The sequence below is a fragment of the Leptosomus discolor genome, chromosome Z, assembly GCF_034619465.1.
Source record: "Leptosomus discolor isolate bLepDis1 chromosome Z, bLepDis1.hap2, whole genome shotgun sequence".
Taxonomy (NCBI): Eukaryota; Metazoa; Chordata; class Aves; order Leptosomiformes; family Leptosomidae; genus Leptosomus; species Leptosomus discolor.
Genome location: NC_141419.1, coordinates 88,822,431 through 88,847,192, shown reverse-complemented (window position 1 = coordinate 88,847,192; position 24,762 = coordinate 88,822,431). Strand labels below are relative to the sequence as shown.

Below are 24,762 nucleotides of genomic sequence, written 5' to 3'. Positions count from 1 at the left end.
GAACAATAGACCAGAACAGAAGAGAAACTCTTATTTTCTTTATTCAGGTAAGAACCTCATTAAAAATCAATAGGCCTAATTTATCCCTGATAACATTCTGTTGAAGTCTGTACGTTTACCCTAGGGATTAATTTAGCCTAATGGGTCTTCATGCACAAACAGCACAGGCAAGGACTGATTCTTGGAAGTTACGGCATAGCAAATGCTACTACAGGACTTGATCCTACCACCTGCGAAGACAGAGTGGGTTGAAGTATCTAATAGGCTCAAAGTTCTTGAATGATGTCCAAACACAGCCTGTGGTGAAGAAATGTTCTACGGCAAATCACATGTCACTATGAATCAACTTTTTTATTGATGTTGCTAATCATAAAATGAAAGAAAGGAGATCAATTTATATATTTCAAAGAAAAAAGAAAAGAGAGACGTGATCTTCTGTCCCTTGTGGACACCGGCCAAAGTGAGTCATCTTGACCTACCATGAGCCTTGCAAGAAGATATTTTTCTCCAGTCCTAGAAAATTACCATTTGCCTTGCAAGACTCTGCTCCCACAAAAGAAGAAAAAAAAAATAATCTGAAGGCTGAAGAGCTTGGTTTCACTGAGAATACGTGACAGTGAATTAGTGGCCCTCAGGTGTCAGTATACAGGCCAGCGAATTAAATTAAGTTCTTTGCTTCTGTTCTAATGTAGCAGAACTAATGCAGTCACGGCTCAGCACTGCAGCTTCTTAAATGTGGGCACTGCTGCTGCCACAGGGAAGGGAACCTGGTTTCCATCCCCCAGGGAGGCCGGCTGGAGTCAGTGAGCAACCCTGGGAGCTGTGACATAACGTCTGAAGACATGGGCAAGAGAAGGACCAGGCAGCTGAAGCATCTCCAGTTCCAGTCCTAACACCATTAGAGGGGAAATCAAGCACGGTGGCTTTTAAGCACAGTCTGAGGAAGCATCACGCTAGGAGACCAGAAAAGTCCCCAACAACAACAACAAAATCCCAACAGGGCAGCAGTAACCCTTTCGCCTTCGCTTCCTCGAGCAGAAAAAGGCAGCGCTTGGAGGTGCAGAAAAAACCTTTTCCGTAGAGCTGAGGCTGCCACGATGACAACCGAGGAGCGTTTGGCCTAAGAAAATCCAGAAAAGCCCTACAGAACTGCTGGTGGCCACATCACGAAAACATCCCTCTTAATTAAAAAAAAAAAAAGAAAAAAAAGAGAAGAAAACAAAAAACTTGGGTGTTCCCATACATTTTGTGCTTCCCTGACTGTATCTTTCACCTTCCTGCTCCTGCCCTCCCATCACGCTTGCTGCACAGTAGCAAGCTGGGTAAATATTAACCATGATAGGAAATGATTAATGAATTATCAATTGCAATCAAATTGCATAATGCAAACAGCTGGACAGTAAGGAAAAATACTGGCTGCTGTGCCTTTATTATTGTACTGGAGAGAAGGTGGCGGCAGAAAGGAAGTTAGAAGGCTGCTATATCTACTATAGATCCCAAAATGTATCCTATACAGGTAACTCTTTGGAAAGTAAAGCATAAAAACTTATGCAAAACCCTGTGCTTGATTTGCACGTAGACAGTTATTAAGACAGTGCATACAAAATCCCATCTTTGCCCATGCAAATGAAAGGGTAGAAGTGCTGCCAGCAACTGCTCATGCAAAGCCAGGCTGTAACAGCACATGCCTGAAGAAGAGCAGGAGAGGGGTTTCTTGGGCTGGAGGCTCTTGCTTCATCCACCTTCACCAGCAGCATTTCCAGCTGGATAATGAACAAATAAACACTCTGAAAGTTTCTCATGAGGAAGTTGAGATATTTTTCCTAGTAACAGTCAAGCCTTGCAATAGAAAGAGCTGTCCTAACCAGTTCCTCCAAGGGCAAACTGAAGCAAAGTGGTGATAAGGTCAATATTTTCCAATGGGGTTGCCTAAAATACCCAGCAAAGTCAATAATAATCAAGACAAACACTAATTTCGATTACTGCATTGGGGTGTAACTACGTGACTTGAAACTTTGATGTTTGAAAACATCAGCCTTAACCATATGCTCGTGGTTAAAGAGCATGTAAGGAGCAGACCTGTCCTGGTTTTCGGACCTAACCACTAAAAACAAGGCACAAAAAAGGCTGAAGAAGTGGCATGGGCACAAGAACTTGCTCATCTATCTCCTTGAGAGAGGACTTCTGGCTGTGAAAGGGCTGGGATCGATGTTAAAGGCAATCAGAGGAGCACGGACACCCATTTGTGGTCAAGGTGTTCTCAGCCAGCTCTGGAAAAAAAGATATGTGGGCCCTTTTCACTCCCTCTGGTAACACAAGTGCCAGTAGCTCAGCCCCTGACTTGTTTTACGTTCAGACGTGGATGACATTGAGTGGCGTATCTTTAACAGCTCTTGCTTTTCTAGTTAAGCATTAATGTTTAACGAGATCAGCCTGCAGTTGCTCGTTACTGTGCAGTGCTCCAGCTAATTAATACATCACCGGGAGAGCCAGCCTGGGAAAGGAGAGAGAGCAAGTGCATTCCTGAGGCATTTCTCAGCCTTCAGAAAAGAAAGAAAAAAAAAAAAAAAAAAAAAGGAAATATGGGCAAAGGGTTCTTCAGAGAAGGGGAAAAAAAAGAGATGAGTCCTCCATATGTTTGTAGAGCAATGCTCAGCTGACTTTCTATGAAGAGGCTGTCTCTCACCACCACACCAGCATCCTCCCGATAAAAGATGAGTACGTAGCCCACAAGGAGCGGGCCGGAGAGGCAGCTCAAGTGTCACGAAAACACATAGTCCCTGACAGCCACACGTATTTTCCAAGCAAGAAGAAACAAACAAACCATCTTCTCCTCCCTGTTCCTGCCAATCCCTCCTGCCAGCTCACCTCCTACAACGGGGGTCACAGGGAGATCAGGGAAGTCTTGTCAGCACCTGGCTTGGGGCTGCTCCATCACGCTTGGTGGAGCTGGTACTTGCTCAGCAGGCAGGGATTTGTTTTTCAGAAATAATATGCATTACTGCTAATCGTCACAAATGTAACCTGTTTCCTGCGAATTTTCAGCTTACTGTGCCTACAGTCCCATTGCCGGGGTCAAGAGATAATTTGTCAGCCTTGCTGCTGAAGTTGAAATCTTGAAAATGCAACTACAATATTATCTAGCATTTCAGAATCCACCAGGAAAACTGAAAGACTCATTCGTGGTCCCCTCAATTCAAATTTCAGCCCAATTTTTAAACCGGGGAAGTACTTTCGGAGATATGGAGATACTGGATGAAAAAAAAATCTCAAAATCTGAGGTCACTCCTACTTTAAATAGTGTCTTAGAGCCTAGTGTTAATTTTTTACGGCTATTTTAGAATGTAAAAATTAAAAATGTAATTGTCTCTTTTTATAGGAAAAGAGAGTTTTACACCACACCATGTAAACCCCCTAATTGTATGTAACATGAAAGAGCAGGCGGGCTCATCAGCACCACTAAGCACAAAAATTTGTAATTTAGTTTTTAGACATTTAGTTTTGAGAGTACTGGAAGGAAGCAGAGAAACAGGCCGATATACCTATAACAGATTTAGGAAGAGGATCCAGCTTTTACAAGGGAAGTGTGTTGCAGCTGCCAACATGGAAGAGAGAGTTACTTGGCGGTAAATCATACTTGCTTTAGGATTAAAGATCATACCTATATGTGAGCCACTACCAGCAGCGTTATAATTGGAGTTGCTAATACTGCTAAAGTCAAAATATATGAAGATTGTGGGCCAGGCTCCTCAAAAATACTGAATTAGCTTTAAAATCATACAGATTAGACCCTATGTACGTGCTTCCTGAGTTTTAGGGATTTTATATTTTAAGCCTCATCACTCTGATGATGCTGCTGCTGTTTAAAAAGAAAAAAAAAAAAAAAAACCACAACAGGGAAAAAAACCAAACCACCCACCACACACCTCATAACACTCTGAAAAATCACAAAAGTTGGCTATGCAGGTCCCAAAACAAAACTCAGCCCACGCAAACCAACCATCCTTCCGCGCCTGGATCCAGCTGAGTGCTAAGTGGATAATGTAGGCAGGAGGTAAAGATTCAAATGTTGATGCTCAAGCAAACTGAAATGAATTGGCAAAGTTTGGAACTTTGGCACGGCAAGAATGAAAGCTTTTCATTGCCTGCATTCTGAGTCTGCGGAGACTACATGGAAACTGTGCTCCACCGCCTTTTTCGTTACTGGCTAAATGACAGCTGATATAGAAGGACAATTTGCTACTGTTGCTGGAGATGGAGTGAAGGAGGGAAGTGAGAGAGGAAGAGAAGTGTGTTGGAAAATAGGGAACAGCTGAGAACGATGGTTTAGTGGTAAACGGGACTCTCCAGTACAAGATATGATCTTTACTTAAGGTATGCTGTGAGCATCCTTCCCATAGCAGTAAATATAATGCCAGGGGAAGAAAATTCTAACACTAGGACAATTCAAGAGCAACCACATTGTTTAAGAGAAAGATCTAAATTCATTTACTTTTAGTCTTAAATCTCACAGACACAATCATGTATGTATGTATATACTTCTGTTCTCACATAGCTGCAAACTTTATTTTCAATAGCTATACGGCCTGAATTACTGGAATAACTGGAATCTGTTACCATGATTGCTAATGGATCTCTCCTGGCACCAGTCTCTGAGATTAAGAAGTTGTGCTACCCCTGTTGTTAGACAAAATAAATTAGTTAGAGACAAGCTCCAGGGTGACGCAGCAAGGCTGGAGATGAACAAATGGTTTTCAGTGGTCCAGGAAAGACCTGATTTAAGCAGGGGACAATTTGGCTCATAATCTTGGGTAGATAAGGAGAAGTGAAAATTAGTATGAAACAAATAACCTTATTATTATTACGGAATAAATGTAAGGGGCCTTGTTCAACTGGGATGCCACTGTACCAGGTCTTGAAGAAACACAGATCAAGAGACTTTCAAGAGCTGAAAACTAGAAATAGTAATTTACTTCTAATGCCCAGTTACTAATTACAACTTCTCTAACACCTGAGTGGTGTGCACATGAGATCAGAGACAACACCACTACTGCCATTGAAACTCACGTAAAGGCAACATTGACGTGCTGCTGTTCAGCCACTGATTATTTCTGGAATTGCTGTACCTGTCCATGAGGCCAGTGACTCGATCTGGCAATAAATTGTTAATGAATTGCAGACAACAGTGTGCGGATAGAACAAAACCCAAGAACTTTTGTGTAAACCTACACACATTTAGGAAAAAACACCACAAAGCAACAAAAAATACGAAACAAATGGATGATAATGATTCACTCTACAAGAAAACTCATCCACAAGCCCGAAAGCACTGGAAAAGAAAGGAAAATCTAAACGCACATCTAGCAGTACTTCACTTGGACCTGAGATTGTGTCTGTTAACAACACAACACACAAAGGTGAAGCCTTCACCTCCACTGATGTCCTGACATTGCAGCTCACTTGCTGCCTTCCCTGTTCATTTGTTTTCCTTCCATAATATTGCTGTCTCTGGAAAGATGGCTGGACTGACACTGCTGCTTGAGGAAAGCTTGTGGTGAGGAGGAGAAGAGGCAGCACCCTGGGTAGTGCCCAGCATGTGGGGCCACTTCATCTCAGAGCTTCCAGTCATTTTTAAGAGCTGGTGTGTAATGATATAACTGGAATAGTTTGGGCATTTTAAAGATTAAAAGATGAGAAAGTTAAGAATCATCTTCTCAAATGATAAAAACCAGCACGGTTTCAGCGATGCACTGAAAATCCCCTTCCTCTGAAATGAACTTGGTGCGAGTCTGGCATGCAGGAGAAGTTTCAGCTCCAACACTGTGAGTTGCCACAGCCCAAACAACCTAATCAGGGACTTATCATGGGAAGTGACAGGCAACTTCAACTATAAGCAAGGTCATCAGCTTCATCTAAACACTTTCTTTGAAATATATCTGCAGGGGAATAAAAACAGGATGGCAAATGATTCGAGACTAAATACTCTGACATATCCTGTAATACCCTTTGCACTCTCTTTTTGACTACAGGAAAAGCCAGGAAACTGAGTAGCAGCTCCGTTTCCGTTCCCTTTTCACCTCCCTTCAAGAAGAGCGACTTTTAACCTTATTATTTATATTGGCCTCGCATCTACAATCAGGCACTGCACAAACATGGGATCAGAGGGAAGTACCTGCCCCAAGGAGCCCACAGATGGGCAGAGGCATGGGAAGTGTTAGACCAGGAGATAAACCATCTTGCTCCACATCACGAGGCAGAGGTGGGTGTATGGGCCAGCTCTCAGCTTGGTGACACTAAAACCTTCCTGCGGTGACACAGAGCTGCCACGTGTCCATCTCCGTACTTCCCGCAGCATCTGCCTGCAGTGGCAATGGCCCATCTGGCCTCCCAGGCAAGTGGGGGTCAAGCATGGAGGGCGTGAGCGCATCCCCTGGCTTCATCCCTTTCTGCTGGGTTGGATGCAATTAGCTGGAGTCATTAGAGCCATCTTCATGCCTTTGTTAGAGCCACCACCTCTCCCACCAAGCCCATCCTGTGGATGATGGGCACACTCTGCTCCATCAGGGTCTTACCAAGGCCAGCTGGCTCAACGGGGCCTCAGTAAATAAAGACCAAATCCAACTCAAGCAGTAGCTTTAAGATTTTTATTTATGTTTTTTTGCAACTCCAGTATTTTTCATCTCTCCTCCAGTTTCTCCCTTTGTAGGCCCCTACTCTGTCCTGGTGGGGCCCACAGGCTGAGAACCTTTCATCCCTTTGCAGCTAGAAAGCAGTGAGATGTTTATTTTCTTCCTTTTTTCTCAGACTTACTGAAAGCTTTTAAACACAAATGGCTGGAGATTCACACCTCGCAACCAGAGTATATCTGAATCCACTAAAAGCTCTTAGGTTTCCTGTCACCCAGTGAACACAAAGTGCACAACAAACTACACCTCCCCTTGGAAACTACAAAAAACCAGAAAGAGGTAAAACCAGCGTTGAAGACCTTTGGCTGACAGGTTGAATAACAAACACACGTGCGTGCACACACACACACACACACACACACACACACACACAAACACACACCCCCCTACCTTGCTCACGAGTCAGTCCCTGCACTGGAATGTATAATACAAGCACAGCAGCTGCCTATACCACTAATCTAAGGAAAAGGTCAAAGAAAGGTATGTATCCAGCATTTACTTTGAAATACTCTGCAAGGAGAATGTGGTGGGTTTTTTCCTTTCTGTTGTCCTTCCCATACTTCTCCATGGTGCTTTCACATTCATGCTACCAAAAGAAACAAACAGGGTTGCCTCTGATATTAAAAATGACTTATATAGTCCTTTGAATTATGTTGTTTGATTATTTTTTTTTTTTGAGCAATCAAGGAGGAGGGAAGGTATGATTTGTTTTGGAGAGGGAGTTGCTTAAATATTAAGCAGTGAACTGTATTTGCAGCTGCTACTCGGGAAGGATAGTGGTGATCTTGAATGAGGAAGGGATGAACCTTTTGATATTTTGAGGTCAAAAGCAACCTCATAATGGAATCAAGTAACACAGAAAAAACCCAGAAATCTTAAAATTGCATTCAAGGAAAAAAATCTGGATTAGTGCTGTGCAGGGTAATCCTCTGCACAGAGACTGCCTCACTCTGAGCCAGCATTCCTCAAAAACCAGGAGTATTCTCTAAAGGACATAACCCTCTAGCAATAGTGCTAAAACGTGGCTCTTCCCTTGCTTAATTTCTTTATGTAACTGGAACGAAAATAGTAATCTTTATAATTCATGTATTGATAGCAAAATGTTTAACATCTCAACCCTGAGAAGAAAAGAGTAAATTCACAGGAATTACTCTGAATTTGCCTCAAAAGGATTCCTTCTCCACCCCTATTATTATTATTTTTCGGTGGTAGATTATTTTTCTAATAGGATTAACATTACCCTCTTGGCTTCTGTGTAAATGGGTGAGTTCACCTTGCCATAAGCTGTTTCAGCTGGAACAGAGAAAAGAGATCTGAAGTTTTTAAAAAAAAAAAGTCTCCTGATGGATTATTCTACCCATAAATAGAGACATTCATATTGTCAACCCTCATGACAGAAACATTCTCGATAAAGGCTGTCCCAGATCCAACTGGTTAAATTTCAAGGAAAAAGTCTCGGAAGAACTTAATGGACTACAAAGCTCTTGCCTCGTTACGCAAAAAAATAAAAAATAATAAAAAAAATAGCACAGTCAAGGCTCAGCACTGCCAAAAACTGCGCAGATGGGCTGGTTGGACCCCCCTCACTCTCCCTTCACCACTTCTGCATGACAAACCTGTCCCCCTTCTTTTCACTCCTGTCCTATTGTTGGGGGTGACACCTTTTCATGACCCAGCTGTACCACAAAAAGGCTTCATTTCAGTGCCGAGAGAAACGTAGAAGAGTCCTTCAGGATGAAAGGTAAGATAAGAAAAGCAACTTATTCCATCAAGCTAAAGAGCAGCTCTTCCAGAAAAGGCAGGCCATTTGCATGCCATTTGGGTTTGCTGGGAGAGATGCCTCTATTCTTCTCCCATTCCTGCCTGCTGGTCCATGAGTGAACGTGGGGCTGAAGAGGAGAGTCTACATTACACTCCAAACGCATTACTGCTCCCCGCGCATGGCTATAGGCCATCAGAATAAACCTGACAGCGCTTTGAAGTCTGTAAACCGATTCCTAGGTAACTGCTTAGAGTTTCTCCCCTCCCCGTGCCCCAAACAGCTTTTCATTTGATGTTCTGGCACAGAGCTAATCTAAGAAAGGATCAGAAACTCGACGCTATTGACAGTAGTGACAGGAGTGTCTCAGTGTGACAGCTGATTGAGCCCGTCTCGCATTTCACTGACAAACTCGATTGCTCCAGTAAATGGAGTGAAAGCCAATACAGGCAGACCTTCCTTGGTCCCTGGGTGCATCCCCCCCTCCTCAAGCCCTCCTGGAGACCCCTCGCTGCTGCCACCTCTTGTAGGACCTAGCGGAGAGCCCCATCCCTCTGTGTCGTGAAGAAAAGGATCTGCAGCTCATGCAGGCTTCAAGGGTAGCAACGCAGTGTTCACCTGGCTGATATAAAGCTTGGTTTGTCTTACTTCTCCTCCTTCAACATTTTCCCTCTTTTTTCTTTTTTTTTTAATTTTTTTTAATAGAGATATCTGGAAAATCAAGTTTCGTCCTAAATCCTAAGCCCAGGCTTAGGCTAGCACAGCCAGGCAGTGTTGGAGGTGCACAGCCAGCAGACCCCAAGCAGTGCCCATGTGGCAGTGCACATTGGGGACAGGAAAAGGAAATATAGGTCTGACTCCGCTGTCTTTCTCTGGTGTAAATCAACAACAAAAGCCAGCTGTGAGGAGCAAAATCTTAGAAAGGTAGAAGAAGTGGGGAGACGAGGCTCAAGCCCATTACAGATAGCAGCCTTGTGTTAGCCATGAGTAACCAGGCAATTAAGTCAGTGACTTAACAGGCTTTTTCCACACTTCAGTTGTGAAGCAGGGGTGTCTTGTGGCTCAGAGCAAGCAAAACGCAAAGCGGACTAAGCACCACGCACAGGGAACCTGAGTTTGTGCAGAAAACAGTGGAGGGAGATGGGCAACATGGTGAGGAACACATGCAGGCTACCATTTGCAAATGGAAATCAAATAGGTTGCCGTTACCAATAATGAAGTGTGAGGCTGGCGTGGTTTCTGTCTCTCAGATTTCAGCATGGTTTATTTTTATAGAGGCAGCTTCCTCGTGCAAAGTGTTGGCAAACAGGCTGCTGGCAGGGAGGCGGGGAGGGGGGAGGACAGGGCTTCATGGGGAGGGCACAAGAGACTTTCCCACCTGCCGGGATGGAGCAGCAAGTGGCGGAGAGGGAGCTCCAGGAGAGAAAAGTGAAATTTCATAGAGACAAATGGCCAAGCTATTAATCTTGTTGACGAGAGGAGTAAGGGAAGATGCAAGAGCAGAGAGAGGAGGAGGTAAAATGGTGCTGAGCAGGTATCAAGTGCTGAGAGGGCAAGGGTTAAAGATGACAAGCTGAAAGATAAGAGGTGTGCAAACGAAATAACAGGCTCTCTGCTGCATGAAGTCATATGAACAAATAACTGCAGACACCCCTACCTAAATATATTCCCCCATCTCCAAATTCTTAGAGCACGCCAGGCTTTGCCTCCACTTACCCTACCCAGCAAACAGCTGAGGATACAAAAGCTACACTGTCCTGCCTGCCTTGAAAGAAATCAAGTTAAACATTACAACACCTCCACCCCAGCGTTACGCTCCGATGCCAGGATCAACACGTAGACGGGCTGCCCGCCCTGCTCCCACCGCTGCTCCCTGGCAGCTCAACACCTTCGGAGCTGAAGCATCCTGCAGGCTTCCCTCCCTCCTGGCTCTGCGGGGACACGTGTGCTCCCAACTAAATGACCTCATCTGGACCGGATTGAGCCTTCCAAGTCAACATAAATACAGCACATTGGAACTGGCAGCGATTTTCAAAGGTTTAAGTTGGGTGCCTCTCAATTTTCACTCAGCACTTTATACATTTTGTCTGCTGCAAAATGGGAGCATTTTATATTCCCAGCTCCGATACGTATTTTGTGAACCTTCAGAAAAGCTGCCTCCTATGCAGTTAATATTTTGGTTCCAAAGTTAACTGGTTAAAATGCATATTAATAGATTGGGCATGGAAAAAAAAGAAGGGGGGGGGGGGGGGGAAAGGCAGGTGAGAAATGCTGGGGGAAGAAAAATAGCAGCAATGTTTGGAATGGCTCAGCAGCCAAGACAGCAAACCTGGTCTTTTTAATGGGACCACCCAAGTGAACAAGACCTTAAGCTCTTACTCACGTGTGCTATGTTCACTGCAGTGTAATTCAAAGTCCAGAGGGGAGTCAGAAAAAGTAATAGTGGGGTTTAACAAGGGCTTAGCAGATGAGAGAAAGTACTGAGTTCCCACCAAAGTTCATTCCCAAACTTGCCAGCAGAACATCATGTGATCTCAAATCTGGTTCAATAAACACAGGAGCAGGGGGACGGTACTGCTGGAACAAGCTGTCACTGCCTGGACTTGCCAGAAGTCAACCATTGTTCATCAGCTTCTCCTGAATATACTGTTGTGGGATTTTTCTGGAGGTGAGTAACACCACCTCCTCTAAACACATTCCTGACTTCCAAACCAAAAAAATCCCCCAACAAACTAAAAAAATCTCTTCTGAAGGTCATTTAATAGAATAGCATTTGAGCTTGTGGTATTTCCTCCAAAAAGCAGCCTATACAGGAAGCTTCCCTTATTTTAAAGTCATCAGTTAATTCAACACCAATCCTTTATATGTTATGAACAGCTCAACTGGGTTGGCTGAGTCAGGTCTAAGGTTCATTTCCAGGTCATAATTAAAAATACTGCCAGTGAGGAAACTGTATTTATGATGCTGTAAGTGCCAAGGTAAGACAAACCAAGAAGTAATAAAGGAAAGAGAAGTTTAGAAAGCCACGTAAAATAGAAGTGGATGGAGATACAACAGATCACCCAACGATGGCAAAGCTGGGTTCTTAGGTTACTGCCCCTATTGCTCTCTCTAATCTAGCTGAAACACTCCCATCAGCAAAAGCCTATCGTTAGATTTAACGATGGCATCTCCAAGGACAGAGCAATAGTCATGCAGGATATGCGGGATTGGCCATATCAGTATCCTTTCGCTCTGGGATTACACTGTTTGTATCCTAGCTCTAGGAAAGAGGATGACTGATGTATAACAGAAGAGGAGGAAGGAGGGGGACAAACAGAAGGGGGAGAAGACAGCAAAATCTGATGCCCAACATGAAACATTTAAGCCCTAAACTTCTGTGGGGATATGATCCTATCCTGCAGCGTTGTTATTTTTTTTGCCACGGAATTAAAAAGAAGGACTTTTCCTGGTGTCACTGCAGGCCACAGAGGATAAATCCAAATGACAGGGCTTAAGTTATGAATATGGGGAATTAGAGATGAGAAGTAAAGCAGCTTATAATGACTCTTCCATTTGCTCTTTGGAATACAAGCTTCAGTATTGATTTTGAAATGCCCTGTCTTCATCCTAGCAGCTTCTCAAAAACGAAGCTTGAGAGTTTCTTCGCCTTGCAGCCTCTTCAACATTATTTGATAATGACAAAAAGAGAATGTAAAAGCTTTTGCAGGCTGTTATTCATCAGGAATCATTCCCTTGTTTTCTAAGTACAACCACTGACCTCTAGAGAGGATGCTGAGAGACATATTTCAACTGTCTTCCTTGTGAAGATAGCCATGGTTCACCTCAGAGACTCTGTTCCAGACACGAGGAGGGAGGTATGGATGTCTCAGTCAGTCAGTCATCTAACATCATAGAATCTCAGAATCACAGAACGGTTTGGGCTGGAAGGGCCCTTCAGAGGCCATCTAGTGCAACCCCCTGCAGCGAGCAGGGACATCTTCAACTACATCAGGTTGCTCAGAGCCCCGTCCAGCCTGACCTGGGATGTTCCCAGGGATGGGGCATCCACCACCTCTCTGGGCAGCCTGTGCCAGTGTTTCACCACCTTCACTGTAAAAAATTTCTTCCTTATATCTAGTCTAAATCTCCCCTCTTTTACTTTAATACCAGTACTCCTTGTCCTATTGCTAAAAAGATTGCTCCCATCTATCTTATAGGCCCCCTTTAAGTACTGGAAGGCCACTGTAAGGTCTCCCCAACTCTCTCAGTCTGTCCTCAAACCATACGAGTGCCTTGCCACAAGCCTACATGGGGAACACGGAGTTCACGGAAAGTAGCTAGCATCTCCCTGCCCTCCTGTTTACATGGGTACTCAGGCAGCTTCAGGACACTTACCCAAGTCTTGGCCCATAACACATATAGACAACACAAGCATTCATATCCAAATGGAAACTTTTGCACCACTTCATCATCACATGTTTTCCCATGCCTACAATGTGACAAGGTAAAAGACCAAGCAGCCCAGGGCATATTGAGAAGAACATAGGGCTGGGAAAGTTAATTTTATTATCTTTTCTGACCCTGGCTTCAGGGTAAGGTAATCACATTTCCCACTCACTTGGAAAACATTTTGAGCTCTTTTTAAAGGGCTTGACATCAACTACCAAAATAGTCATAATAGGCAACTTTGGTGGGACAAAACACAGGGCCTCATCCCTCATAGCTCTTCCCTATTTGTTTAGTCATGCAGGTAGAGTCTAACCTGTTCCAACAACGGGGTGACACAACTACTCTGTCAAATAACTCACATCCTTCAAGAGATAAGACTAAGAAGGAAAACTAATGTGAATTAACCTGGCTAAGTTTGTAGAACAGATCAGCATTGGAGAATGAGAGGCTACTTCCCAGCTGCCTACACCAATACTCACCTGCCAGATCGATACTGCTGCCCTCTAAAAATGAACTTCACTACCTGAGGAAGAACAGTGAGGTTTCCTGCAGCTTTTCATTTTCCTCTGCAGATTTTTTCTCAACAAAATAAAACTCATTAATATGTGATCATTCCTGCATGTAAGATGCAGTTGCTAAAATGGTTTTGCACTTAACAGCCTCCAGTTGTAGACTGAATTGATGACACTTAAAATGTGCCCATGAGCTATAGCAGAATGATCCCATTACAGCAGTGCCTTAGTAATGTTGTGTTAGTTAAGGTTATGTTGTCTGGTTTTGAGGGTTTATAACCCAGCTGTGAATATATTTTCCAGGCTGGAACCAGTTGCAAGTCCTGCAGTGAATCATATGGCTTTTTCTTTTATTTTTTTCATACTTTAGATCAGATTTTTTGTCTATTTCTTTTTAAGATATGACATAAAAAAAAAGAATAAAACATCCCTCTGATGGGATGCTAGTAGGAGCCATGCTATATTTCAAGCTGGTGTTAACCTACCTCAGGCAAGGACTACACCACGCTAATACCCAAGTACTCCCCAGTCTTTAACTTGAAGGATATCTATGTTACTTCCACTGCTTTATAAAGAGAGCTGAGTTCTTGAGGTAATTAAATCACACATCTGGTTGTGTAGGAAACCTATGGCAGACTGAGGGACTGAACCAGCATCTCTGAAGGGTGAGCTGACTCTGTAGACACTGAACCACTTCTTCTTCCATCTGCTAGAAAGACTTTCAAACTACAGCTTGAAAGATTTCTCCCCTGCACATGGATTATTTTTCTTCTACAAAGACCACTTTGGCTACAGTTTTATTTGACAGAGTTTTCTGAGTGGTTTCCAGGAGGTAAAGTTTTAAAAACTGATTTTGACCTATATAAGTAAACTTTAAACCCAAAGTACACATGTATCTCAGACTGCTACTGCCTCTCACCAAACCAGACTCATATGCACGAGCAAGAAACTCACCAAGTGGGATATAACAAAGATTAAAAGGATATAAGGAACAAAAGATTGTTTACCTGGAACAACACAAAAATGTTCCTGTCAGCATGGTCAACCCAACCCAGTAGTCATCACCTGAGCTGCTGGAAAATTCAACTGAATACATTTTCCATTAATAACCAATGTCATGACTGAATATTTTCTGAATGCAGAATAACCATATTGGGTACAATTTCAGACAGATGACCTGCTGAGATGTAGGACATGAATTTCATCTTGTCTTGACACTGACTCTGGTACAATGTGAGTAAAAGAAGGGTGCAAACTGCCACCATTCTGCTTGGGTAGCATTTTGCACCCATGCTGAGAGGCGTGAAGTGCTCCACAAAGTTGCAAGCACAACACTCCAACCAATGAGCAGGTCCTTCTCTCCATCTGCCATCTTCCACAGAGCCTTTGCACTTTCCTTACACCTCACAGCTCTCACCAGTTCTGAGCAGGCCGTTAGTTTGCATGAACTTCAGAGTAGGTGGGATCTGGATTCACGTGGCATCTGTCATCTAAAAGGTGGCTGACTGATACTGACCCTGCCATGGTGTCTTCACACGTTGGCATCTGCTAAGGAGAAATGGGAACAAGATAGAACAGGAAAGGCAGCAAATGCAGCCAGAGCATTAGAGAGCAACGGGGAAAGACGGTCCTTACTGTATCATAATCAAATGGACAAGTCCAAGTCTTCACCTGTGTCTTTTCCTCATTCATCTCCATGTTGACCCTGCCCTGGTCGAGTCTCCTTCTAGCAGATAAGCTGCCAATGCAGAGGGCATGGGACCGCTTGGAGAGGCTCAGCACTGCAGTTTTTCTCTTCTGACTCTTTCCCTCTCCACCCGTGTAGAGAGATCAGTGAAAACAACAAAATAGTTATTAATGCTCCCTGGGATTGCAGAGCCTGAAATGACATGAGGCAGCATTTTCTTTGGCTGCTTTAGTTCTCTTTTAGCACACTGCTGCGTGTTTGCCTTTGAGGAGTATAAATGACCCTTTCAAATTCAGGATTTGAGGCTGACGATGACAATTGATAACCCTAATTTTTTCATGTGTGAAGCACTTTTCATTCAGCGGGCTCTCAAACTGCTTTTCAAAACCATCCAGCTTCCCTTCATCCACCACCGAAACGAACCTACCTCCAAGGTGGAACAAAGGACCTGGCAATGCAAGGTGGCAGTACACAGCAATTTAGGCCAGGAGGTGAAGAATAATGTGTCCCACTGAAGGCACAGGGTCAAGTCAAGTTGGCAGAATACATATCCTGAATGAGAGCCTGGACAAAACATCATCGCCAGGACTTGCATGCTCCAATTCAGGAGGGAAAGTGCCATGGGATCATCACTCACTGGAAAAGGTCAGAGCCCTAAGTTTTACATCTTGAACAGGGTCAGGGTGCCATGGTAAAGCACACATTTAGAACTGCCTCAAAAGAAAAAAAAAAAAAAAAAAAGGCAATTTGCTGACTGCCATTGCTGAAGCCTTTCCTGCAAAAAAGGGCACTAAGAGTTTTTTGGTCCCCCCCTTCCTGTAGAGAGGAAAGGCTCTATTGAACTTCAGTCTACGCTGTGCTACACTTTACAGGAAGCCCAACCCATTTTGAAACTAATATGAACTCTAAGGGAAGACCACAAGGCGGGAAACTCTTGAAGTGAGTACAAGACTATTCACAAAATGAGTGAGAAAAGGAAATAGCTGATTATAAAAGGTCATTAGAAATGTCAGCTTACCAATGGCATTGTACGAAGGGAGGTGTAACCCACTGCAATACAAACGCATTACAGCTGAACTTGCAAAAGACACCCATAATCTCAATCTCTTTTGTTCGGAGGCTTATGTTTAGGAAGTTTCTTTCATAACATCATCTGTCCAAAACTTACATAAATCTAAAGAATGGGGACTTATCCACCCAACTTCCATTTCACAATTGCTTCAATTCCACACAAGGATGAATGGAACCAAAAAACTTTCTCAGCCACCAGGAACGTGGATGCTTCGCACTTACCAATTACCAAAGCACAACTGCTGGATGGTATGAAATTGAGAGGACCAGAGAGAGAGAAGGCAGCTGGTGAGTCTCTCATTCATATAAATCTTGGCCACCATCAGACCCCATTGAAAGGAAGACACTTCCAGCTTTTAAAGAAGTTTTCCGAGATTAAATTTCCTACAGCATTTTGGTCACCAAGTGGAACTGTTCTCCCCCTACAGCACCACCAGCAGCAAGAAAATTGTGGTCATCCTACCTTGCTGAGACCAACGCTCATACCATGGGGGGAAAAACACTCCTGATTCAGCAGCATGAAGAAGATGCAATAGCATTATACGGGTGAGTATTTTTGAATGTAAAAGATTCATTGGTGGAATGAGCATAATGACAGAGCTACAAGGTTTGTTTGTAACAGGCACCAGTGCCAAAAGGGAGGTGTTTATCAGTGGTGCTATATCTAACAGCTCCCTGAGATCTCAAAGGACTGGAAGATCTAGGACAGTTTCCTATAGTCACATCTTCCTTGTATGATCCCCTAGCTCCCTTTATTCAATGAACAAAGTATTTTTAAGGGTGCTTTACTGCCCAGACACCTCAGACATTTAACATCCTGTCTCTTTGTATTTTACTTCTTGTTTCAGCTTTTTATAACCTGTGCAGAATCCAATGATTTTTAAGCAGAGTTTCAAAACTCTGCCATAAACTCGGAGCATGAGACGGTGGACAGCATACCTTCACTCCCCCAGTTCACTCCTCCTGCTTTCTTCCACCCAAGTTAGCCAATGCTTCCATTTATTTTTATTACTCTTATTTCTTTTAGTGGAGAGAAACATTAACTGTGGGGGTGTGATCCAGACTTGCTCAGACAGAGTGCGGGAGCCTTTGCACTCCCTCATTTCATGCTTCGGTGCATTTCTTGCTGACAAGTGGAAGAATGCAAGAGAGAGCTGGCGAAGCTCAGGCAGATTCTCCGAAACTTGCTCTCAGCCCTCAACAGATATTACATTGCCAGCTGCCAAAGGAACTTAGATCCGACTCAGTTCAGACCAGGACAGTTAGCTATTTAAAGAGGTGGGTTTATTTATATACTTTTCACCCTCCAAACTCCCCTCCAAACTCCCCCCTCCCTGTTTTTTAAGATGGGAAATTACCAGTAGCCCTGAGCACGTAAAATTTGACAGCGGTTTACCAGATAATTTGTATTGGTCCCTTTGTCTTTGCTGGTACTTTTATTCTTCAATAAATTCCTTCAACCATTAAACAATGTTACTCCCACAACAACTTTGGCAGAGATCAAAAGAGTGTGGAAGGTTTGCTGAAGTTTCTACGGCTATCCTCCAGGTATTGAAGAGCTAGATGGAGACAAAAGACGCTTTTCTTTCCTTTGCTGTCTTCTAAAGGGTTTTGTCCTGGATTTCCATACAGTCAATGAAAACATTTTAAAAAGTAATTAAGGTGGATTTTGGGGGGTGGGGGGGGATTCAGGAGATTGGTTTCAATACAGTACTTAAGTCATTGTGCTTTTGATGAAATAATGATGACATCCATTGACAGCACTGCCTCACCTTCTTAAAAAGAACCTGTGCTGCTAGGAAAACCAGAATAATTATGAATTAAACTACCGTCTACTCTCAGCAGATCTCTGGTGACACAAGTGGCAAGGAGACACATTTTGAGATAGATAGACAGACAGACAGATATACAAGCCTTCAATCCCCAGTCCAGTGACCTGGAGAAAGAAGCTGGACTCCTCACAACTTTGTGCATGAGGTGAACAGTGCTCCACCTCAACAATGCACTGTTTCTCCAAGGAATCCAGAAACCCTCAAAAAAGATGGTTGGTTTGGGGTCGACTCAGTACAACTAGAGTCCCAGAGAGCTACATTCACCTGCAGTCTCGTCAGGTGTTGAAACCTAGAAGAGACCTCAAAATCTTATCCTTGCAAGAACTGCACATGCATTAAGTTATACTGGGATGTACCTAAGTTTAAAAAAAGAAAATCAAGTGGACAAACAAAAAAGCATCAGAGACACTATTTCATCCCCAACACTGAATTCAACCTTTGGAAAGAGGCAAACTCTCAGGAGGCTTCAGGGGAAAGGAGGACACTCAGATGAGGCCGAAGAAGCCCAGAGGGGAAGCTGCCTATTTCATTTCTGGAACGTGGACCATGTGCACCTATTTCTAATTTTGAACCGAGTTCCTCTGCCTCCTGCCAGAAGCCCTGAGCCCTCTGCCACTGCAATAAGTGGCTCAGCCATCCCCTAATAGCTATTACTTCTTAATAAAGAGCAGCACTTAGGCAAGGGATGAGGTTACTGTCGGAGGGGTCATGATTAATAATGATTAATCTGATCCTTGCCAACATGAACTGGATCCACCATTCACTAAATAATTACTCTGCAGCATGGATACCGTTTCCAGAGGAGGCATACATTTGTCATATTAAAACCAAAAACAAACCCGCAGAAGGACAGGCGCATCTGACGCCTCAGTAACACTTGAGCTCACACGAGCCACCAGAAAAGTTAAGCAAAGAGAAAAAAGAAAAAAATTGAAGGGTTAAAGCAGTTAAAAATTGATGAGCCGCCTACCTTTTGGGAGAGGCAACAGAAAACAAATAAAAGTAAACCCCAAGAAGTCAGAGCTGCATGCGCTAAGAATATGGAGCGCTCTGCTACTTCTGGTTCTCAACCATATGCATACCTCTAATACGCACATTATTTGTCCACCCACACATTTTTCCACTGTTTTTAAATGACATTTTGCTTTCCTCAGAAAGTACACAAATGAGATCACTCCCCAGGAACCATCTTTCCTGCTTTATGTTAATGTACTACTTAACAGAAGGAAATCCTAGTCCAGGATTGCCATTCTTATGCAACAATGCACCTCAAATAATAAGCAACAGTATAATAATTTATGGGGAGGCATAAATTACTGGGAAACTAATAGCCACTCTGAAGAGCATATATAAACCTTACAATTACAGTAGGACGTTTGTGGTGCAGAGACTTGGTTCTGGGCCTTGGAGCACGGGCGAATTTCACTCCCACAAAGCACACAAACAACCGGCAACGGTGCCAATGGCAGCCGAGGACACAGGGGTTTTGGTGCCAAGAAGTGGCCTTCCTTGTTTTGGCACTCTTCTCAGTCACCCTGCTTCACCAACCCAAAGCTTCATCAAGTCCTTCCATGGAGGACAGGATTCCAGTTCTTCAGTACACTCAGCTATATTCCCTTTGAGGTTTTCAAAGCTTTTCTGGGATTTATAATGCATTGCTTACCCTCTGCCTCATCTTGTAAGGTTTGATTTGGACATGGAGGCCACACAACAGAGACCACCAGTCCCTCTCCTGTGCCGGTGCAAATCCAACATGAAGATTGGGTTCCTTGTGACTGTGGTGAAATCCCAGCCCCACGTGAGGCTGTTTGGATTTTTGACCTCGACAGTGGTGGGGCCAGGATGTACACACTGATAGCATGCACCATGGAAAATACCATGCAGACAGGTGCCTTTAGATGCCAGGCACAGGGAGGCGGATCTCAGGTCAAGGAGGTTAAGGTGCCTTCTCTTTTAGAGTCATACTGCAGATATGCCAGTAAGCGAAATCCCCAGCAATGGGGTCACGACTTGGTTCAGCTGGGGATTTTCACTGGTGGAGCAGTGTATCTAGGACTTTTTGTAAGTTTCCAAATTGACCTCAAATAATGAAAAAAAAAAAAAAAATCTTTGCAAAGCATCACCTTTCACAAAAAATTCAGCTGAAAAGTAGCTGGTTGCTCCCAAGCCTTACATAGTCAATGGTATTAAAAACACATACCTATTTATATGTACATTGATGGAAATGAAAACTAAGTTGGATTTTCACACATACGGAGACAAGACAGGAAAACACAAAGCAAGACCAAAATAAAGGAGAGAAAAAGCCCCCAACAACCATAATGAAGGTAAATCTTTAAAATCTGAGACGGGGTGTGAGAGGAGGGGGTAAAGCTCTGCAAACAAAACTAAATCCAGTGCAGTGTTTTTCCCCTTCACAAAGTGAAACAAGCTGTTCCTAAAATAATGCTTCCTTGGTTTTCTGGCAATTAGTGTCCTGAAGGATTAGACTACAATCGACGGCAAGTGTTTGCCTTTCCCAGACGATGTCACCATAGAAGTCTATGTTTATCTACAAGGCCCAGGGGATAATTCATAAGTCTAGGTGAGGTCCTGCATTCACAGACAAATGTTCCACGCTGCCACCCACCCTCCTGTACTAGTTTCCTCCCTATCCACCTCCTGTCCCCTGAAATACTGACAGGACCCCACCACGGGTACAATGAATGAGCTTTACAGCCTCTGGAGCAAGCAGTTGCCCAAAGGTCTGTGTTGATACAGCAAAAAAAAGATTTACTGAGATGGTCAACACATCACTCGACATCAAAAATTAGATTTCAGAAAGCAACCAAACAGAAAGAAAAATTTATCACTGTCCCAGAAAACGTAAAAGAGAATGGGACTGCTTTTTCCTTTCCAAACACTATTGCCTATGCTATAATTAAAGTATTGCCATCAATGAGGTTTAGGTCCAACAGTCAGGTTTTGTTAGAGAGAGTGTTTTATAAAACCTCTCTCCAATCAAGATGTTCCCATTTTATTTTTGTTCTCTAGTACAAGCGGTTTGACACTGCTTTACTCCTGTTGTAAATCAAGGGCGATTCAACCAGAGTACATCAAAATACAAAAGACTAAAATTGGTAAAAGTGTTTAATTTCTAAATTAATTTTCTCCTGATGTGTTAGAAGCTCAACATAAGAAAATTAAGCTTGTATTTGAGAGAATGGGAAGATATTCTTTAAAGAAGAGTAATACGAACGCTTGTCTCGATTGTGAACTGACAGTACAGCTCATGACAATGAATTTGTTATTTTGAAAATACTAATTAAAGAAAAAAAAAACAAACCCATCAATGAAAGACTCAATCCTACAAAGCATTTGTAAGTGTGACCAATGTTCCTCACAACAGAGCCCACCGCAGGGCAGATAGATCTGTTCTCAGATCTTCTCAGACATTAACAAAACAAGGTTCAGAGACATTGTGATTAATTAGCGTTGATGAAGATGCACGTTGAAAATAAAAAACGTTTTTCCTCATGAGAATTCATCTCTTTTGCCATCAGGAAATTATCGGGAGTTCCTGGAGCTTTGTGAACACTGTTTGAATCTGCTTCAGGTCTATACCTGGTCACAGGTTGTTCACAAGGCACATTAGAGAGCAAAGTTTTTTGATACTTGAGTTCAACTGCTTCACTGTAACACATTTAACATTGAATGACCCAATATTTATAAAATGTTTTTGCTCAAACCAAATTTTGTTTCACCTTTGGAAAGAATGATCTCTGAATTCAAATTTCTCTTTTGCTACAAAGCCGGAAGGCCATAATAACTGAAAAGTTTGTCAGGGACAAACTTGGCTGGTCTCAGTAAGTGCAAAAGGTAGGAAGAGACCACCAGCTGGCTGTTGTTCAGAGCGCAGTCCACCTCGCTGGCAATTACTAAACCCTACAAGCGGTCCCACTGACGTCAGTTTGACCAATTTTAGAATAAGGGGCCATTCATTCCAAGTAATGAATATTGAAAACTGGCCATTGGTTTGTGAACAAGTTTTTACATGTCTATCATAAGGAACCTCAATAAAGAAATGTTCTTGTGATGGTGTCACTTCAGAACAAAAGCATGCAACGAATGGCATGTTTCTCTGTAACTATCGCCCATGCAGGCAGCTACAGTACGAGACCAAAGGTTGCATGCATTTAGCCAGCAAGGAAATGCAATATTCTTTAAAAAAGGCATTGCCTGGAGTGAATTTTTATAAAGAAACAGAATTCATGAATAAATAAACCAGATGGGAATAAGTCAGGCTAGGGCATTAATAGCTCCTAGTGCAATGAATCCCTGATCTTGCTTGAAGGCTTTTCTACAAATAGCAAATACAAAAACATTAACATGTTATCATTGTCAGCCATGCCAAGGACTCTGTTTGTGTCCAGGAATCCTGATATGAAACAGCACAGTTCAACCAGATATTAACACGTTCTTTTATTTCCATCAGTTAAGGTACATATTGACTGACCTGATCTGAGTCTTTCACTTGAGCATTTTTCCCTTTTCTGCAACCACAACTCATGAGCAGTTTTGCATCTCCAATGACTTTTCCCTATAAGAGATAAGGCAAGAAAAACATCAGAACAATCTGAACCACTGAAGACCATGACGCTTGTATTTATGACCAGAAGCAGGAGAAGAAAGGGCATTAGGGAAGCCTGTGGACTCATCCTGCATTGCTGGGAGATACCCTGCCACAGAGGGGTAGCTCCCAAGCTGCCAAGGAGACTTGCACAAAGGCCAATATCACAGCATCAGAGATGTCACATAGACAGGGGCAGAAGGAAAGCAAGGTTTGTAGAAAAACACAGGGGGAACACAGACAGGACAAGCTGAAATGGAACAGATTATTTCAACTCAATGTTTTCATACACATACATGAACAGGAACAAGTCTATTGTGCTCAGAGAGCACAATTAACACACTGGAGAGACTTTGGATGAAGCTTATACACCAGCGCTTCTGTTCACCCTTACCAAGATAGTTCTTCCTTGCTTCTAGTGTAGCTAGATTTGGTGAAATAAAGTCTACACGACTTGCCCTCATTAGAGCAACTGGTCCATATAACCACTGGCAAGTTTTTGCCAGGAATCCAACAGCCCACCCTCACCCAACACGGCTGATGCAGACCCCGCAACGTTGACGACATGCTGGGGCCAATGGGGATTTACAAACAAACAGGGTCCCCTCACCCTCCTTTTGCCTACAACTAACAGTCTGGGAAATAAGCTGAGCTCAAACACCTTCTTTTCATTGACAACCCATCAGGCTGACTGAGCGTGATCCAAGCAGCAAGGTCGCTCACGTTAACGTCGTTCTTTTCTGGGGATTGTTTGAGTCGCTTTGATTCTTCACCAAAGCGTTTTTGGAGGTTATCAGACCCGGACGTCTTAATAAATCACCGTGGCAGCAAGGGGCTGGGACTCCAGGTTTGGTCAAAATGCTCCTTGAGCTCAAACGGTAACACAGACAGCTGGGTCCCTACGAACCCATCGCAATTACTTGCTATCCCATAGACACACACACAAAGGCATTGCCTTTTTTCAGACTTTTGCTGTCCGCAGGTGAAAAATAAACACTCTCAGCATCTGCTGGGCAACAGAGGGAGAATCTGCTTGCATGTAGCTTTGGAAAGCCACAAGATATCAGCTGGATAAATTAATATGGAAAAGGAGACCTCAACATTAAAGCAGCTGATGAGTTCATCCGACTGGAAGCACTCAGCCCTAAATGATGAGGAAGGGAAAGGGTATGATTAAAAGTAATTGCAGCTGTTGCTCAACGTCAGAGCACAGCAGAGAGATGACCCTTGGTGGCAGGAATTACAAATCGGCAGATAAGCTTCGGGTCACCTCGAGAAAGCCTGCAACCTGCCAGGTGTGGTGAGATCTCTTACTTGGTCACCCCAGTGTCTCACAAGTCCCAGAGAGGCCGGATAATGTGCAAAAATGTTCTTTTCTCCTCTTTCCAAAAGAGATGCTGGAGGGAAAAAAGACATTGAAAAGGCGGTACTTACACCTGATACCTAACCAAAACACCCAATGTTTGGGCTGTTGATTGCAACCTGTCAAATTGAGGTTTTCAGAGGACTGCTTCCAGCTGGCATCCTCTGCTTGTGACTCCCATCTATCAAAGGTATTTTGCTCTTGCCCTGTTACTACAGTCCTTCAACAAGTAGTCTGTAATCTCTTAAATTTTAAAATCATTACATTTAAAGCAATTGTATTAAATTATTATGTTAGAGATAGGAAACTGAGGCACAGGGAGATGCTTGGCTGTCTAACCAAAGGAGGCTTTCGAGTCACCACTCAGTATGAGACAAGTTAGAGATACAAAAGGACCTAAGGAGCCCCACACATTTCCTAACAAGCAGCTGATGAACAGCCAGGATACCTTAGGGTGTCTAATACAACACACACCTGTGTTTAGGAAACTGGATCCATACATATCTTGCTAAAGGTCAACGTGTCCAGTATCCACTGCAAAGTCATTATGTTGAAAAAGATGCTTTAGCCCTTTTTACACCACAAACCAAGGGAAAGCTCCTGTTTTTAGACCCTTCTATGGCTCCTAGGATATACCATCATGCAATCTGAGCTCATGGCAACCATGGCCATGTTCTCCTGTTCGGCTGGAAGTTATCACCAGCTTTATTAAACAGATAAATTGCACAATGTTGCCTATAACCACCCGGAAAATCAAGAGCAGAGGGGGAATACGAACCCAAAACTTGATAGTCTTTTCTTTTTCCCTGACA

The 24,762-nt window shown here is 43.2% G+C and overlaps 1 protein-coding gene across 5 annotated transcripts in view; it reads right to left on the bottom strand.

Annotated features, from left to right (window-relative positions):
- The window catches only part of SETBP1 (SET binding protein 1), a 241,466-nt gene that overhangs the window by 185,026 nt on the left and 31,678 nt on the right, over positions 1 to 24,762 (bottom strand). For 3 of the 5 annotated variants that reach the window (XM_086479836.1, XM_086479835.1, XM_086479837.1), the window contains exon 2: positions 22,474 to 22,557. The exons of the other annotated variants lie outside the window; for them this stretch is intronic. In XM_086479836.1, coding sequence (XP_086335962.1) covers positions 22,474 to 22,557 — 84 coding nt within the window. The remainder of the gene's footprint in view (positions 1 to 22,473; positions 22,558 to 24,762) is intronic. 5 annotated transcript variants of the gene reach the window in all.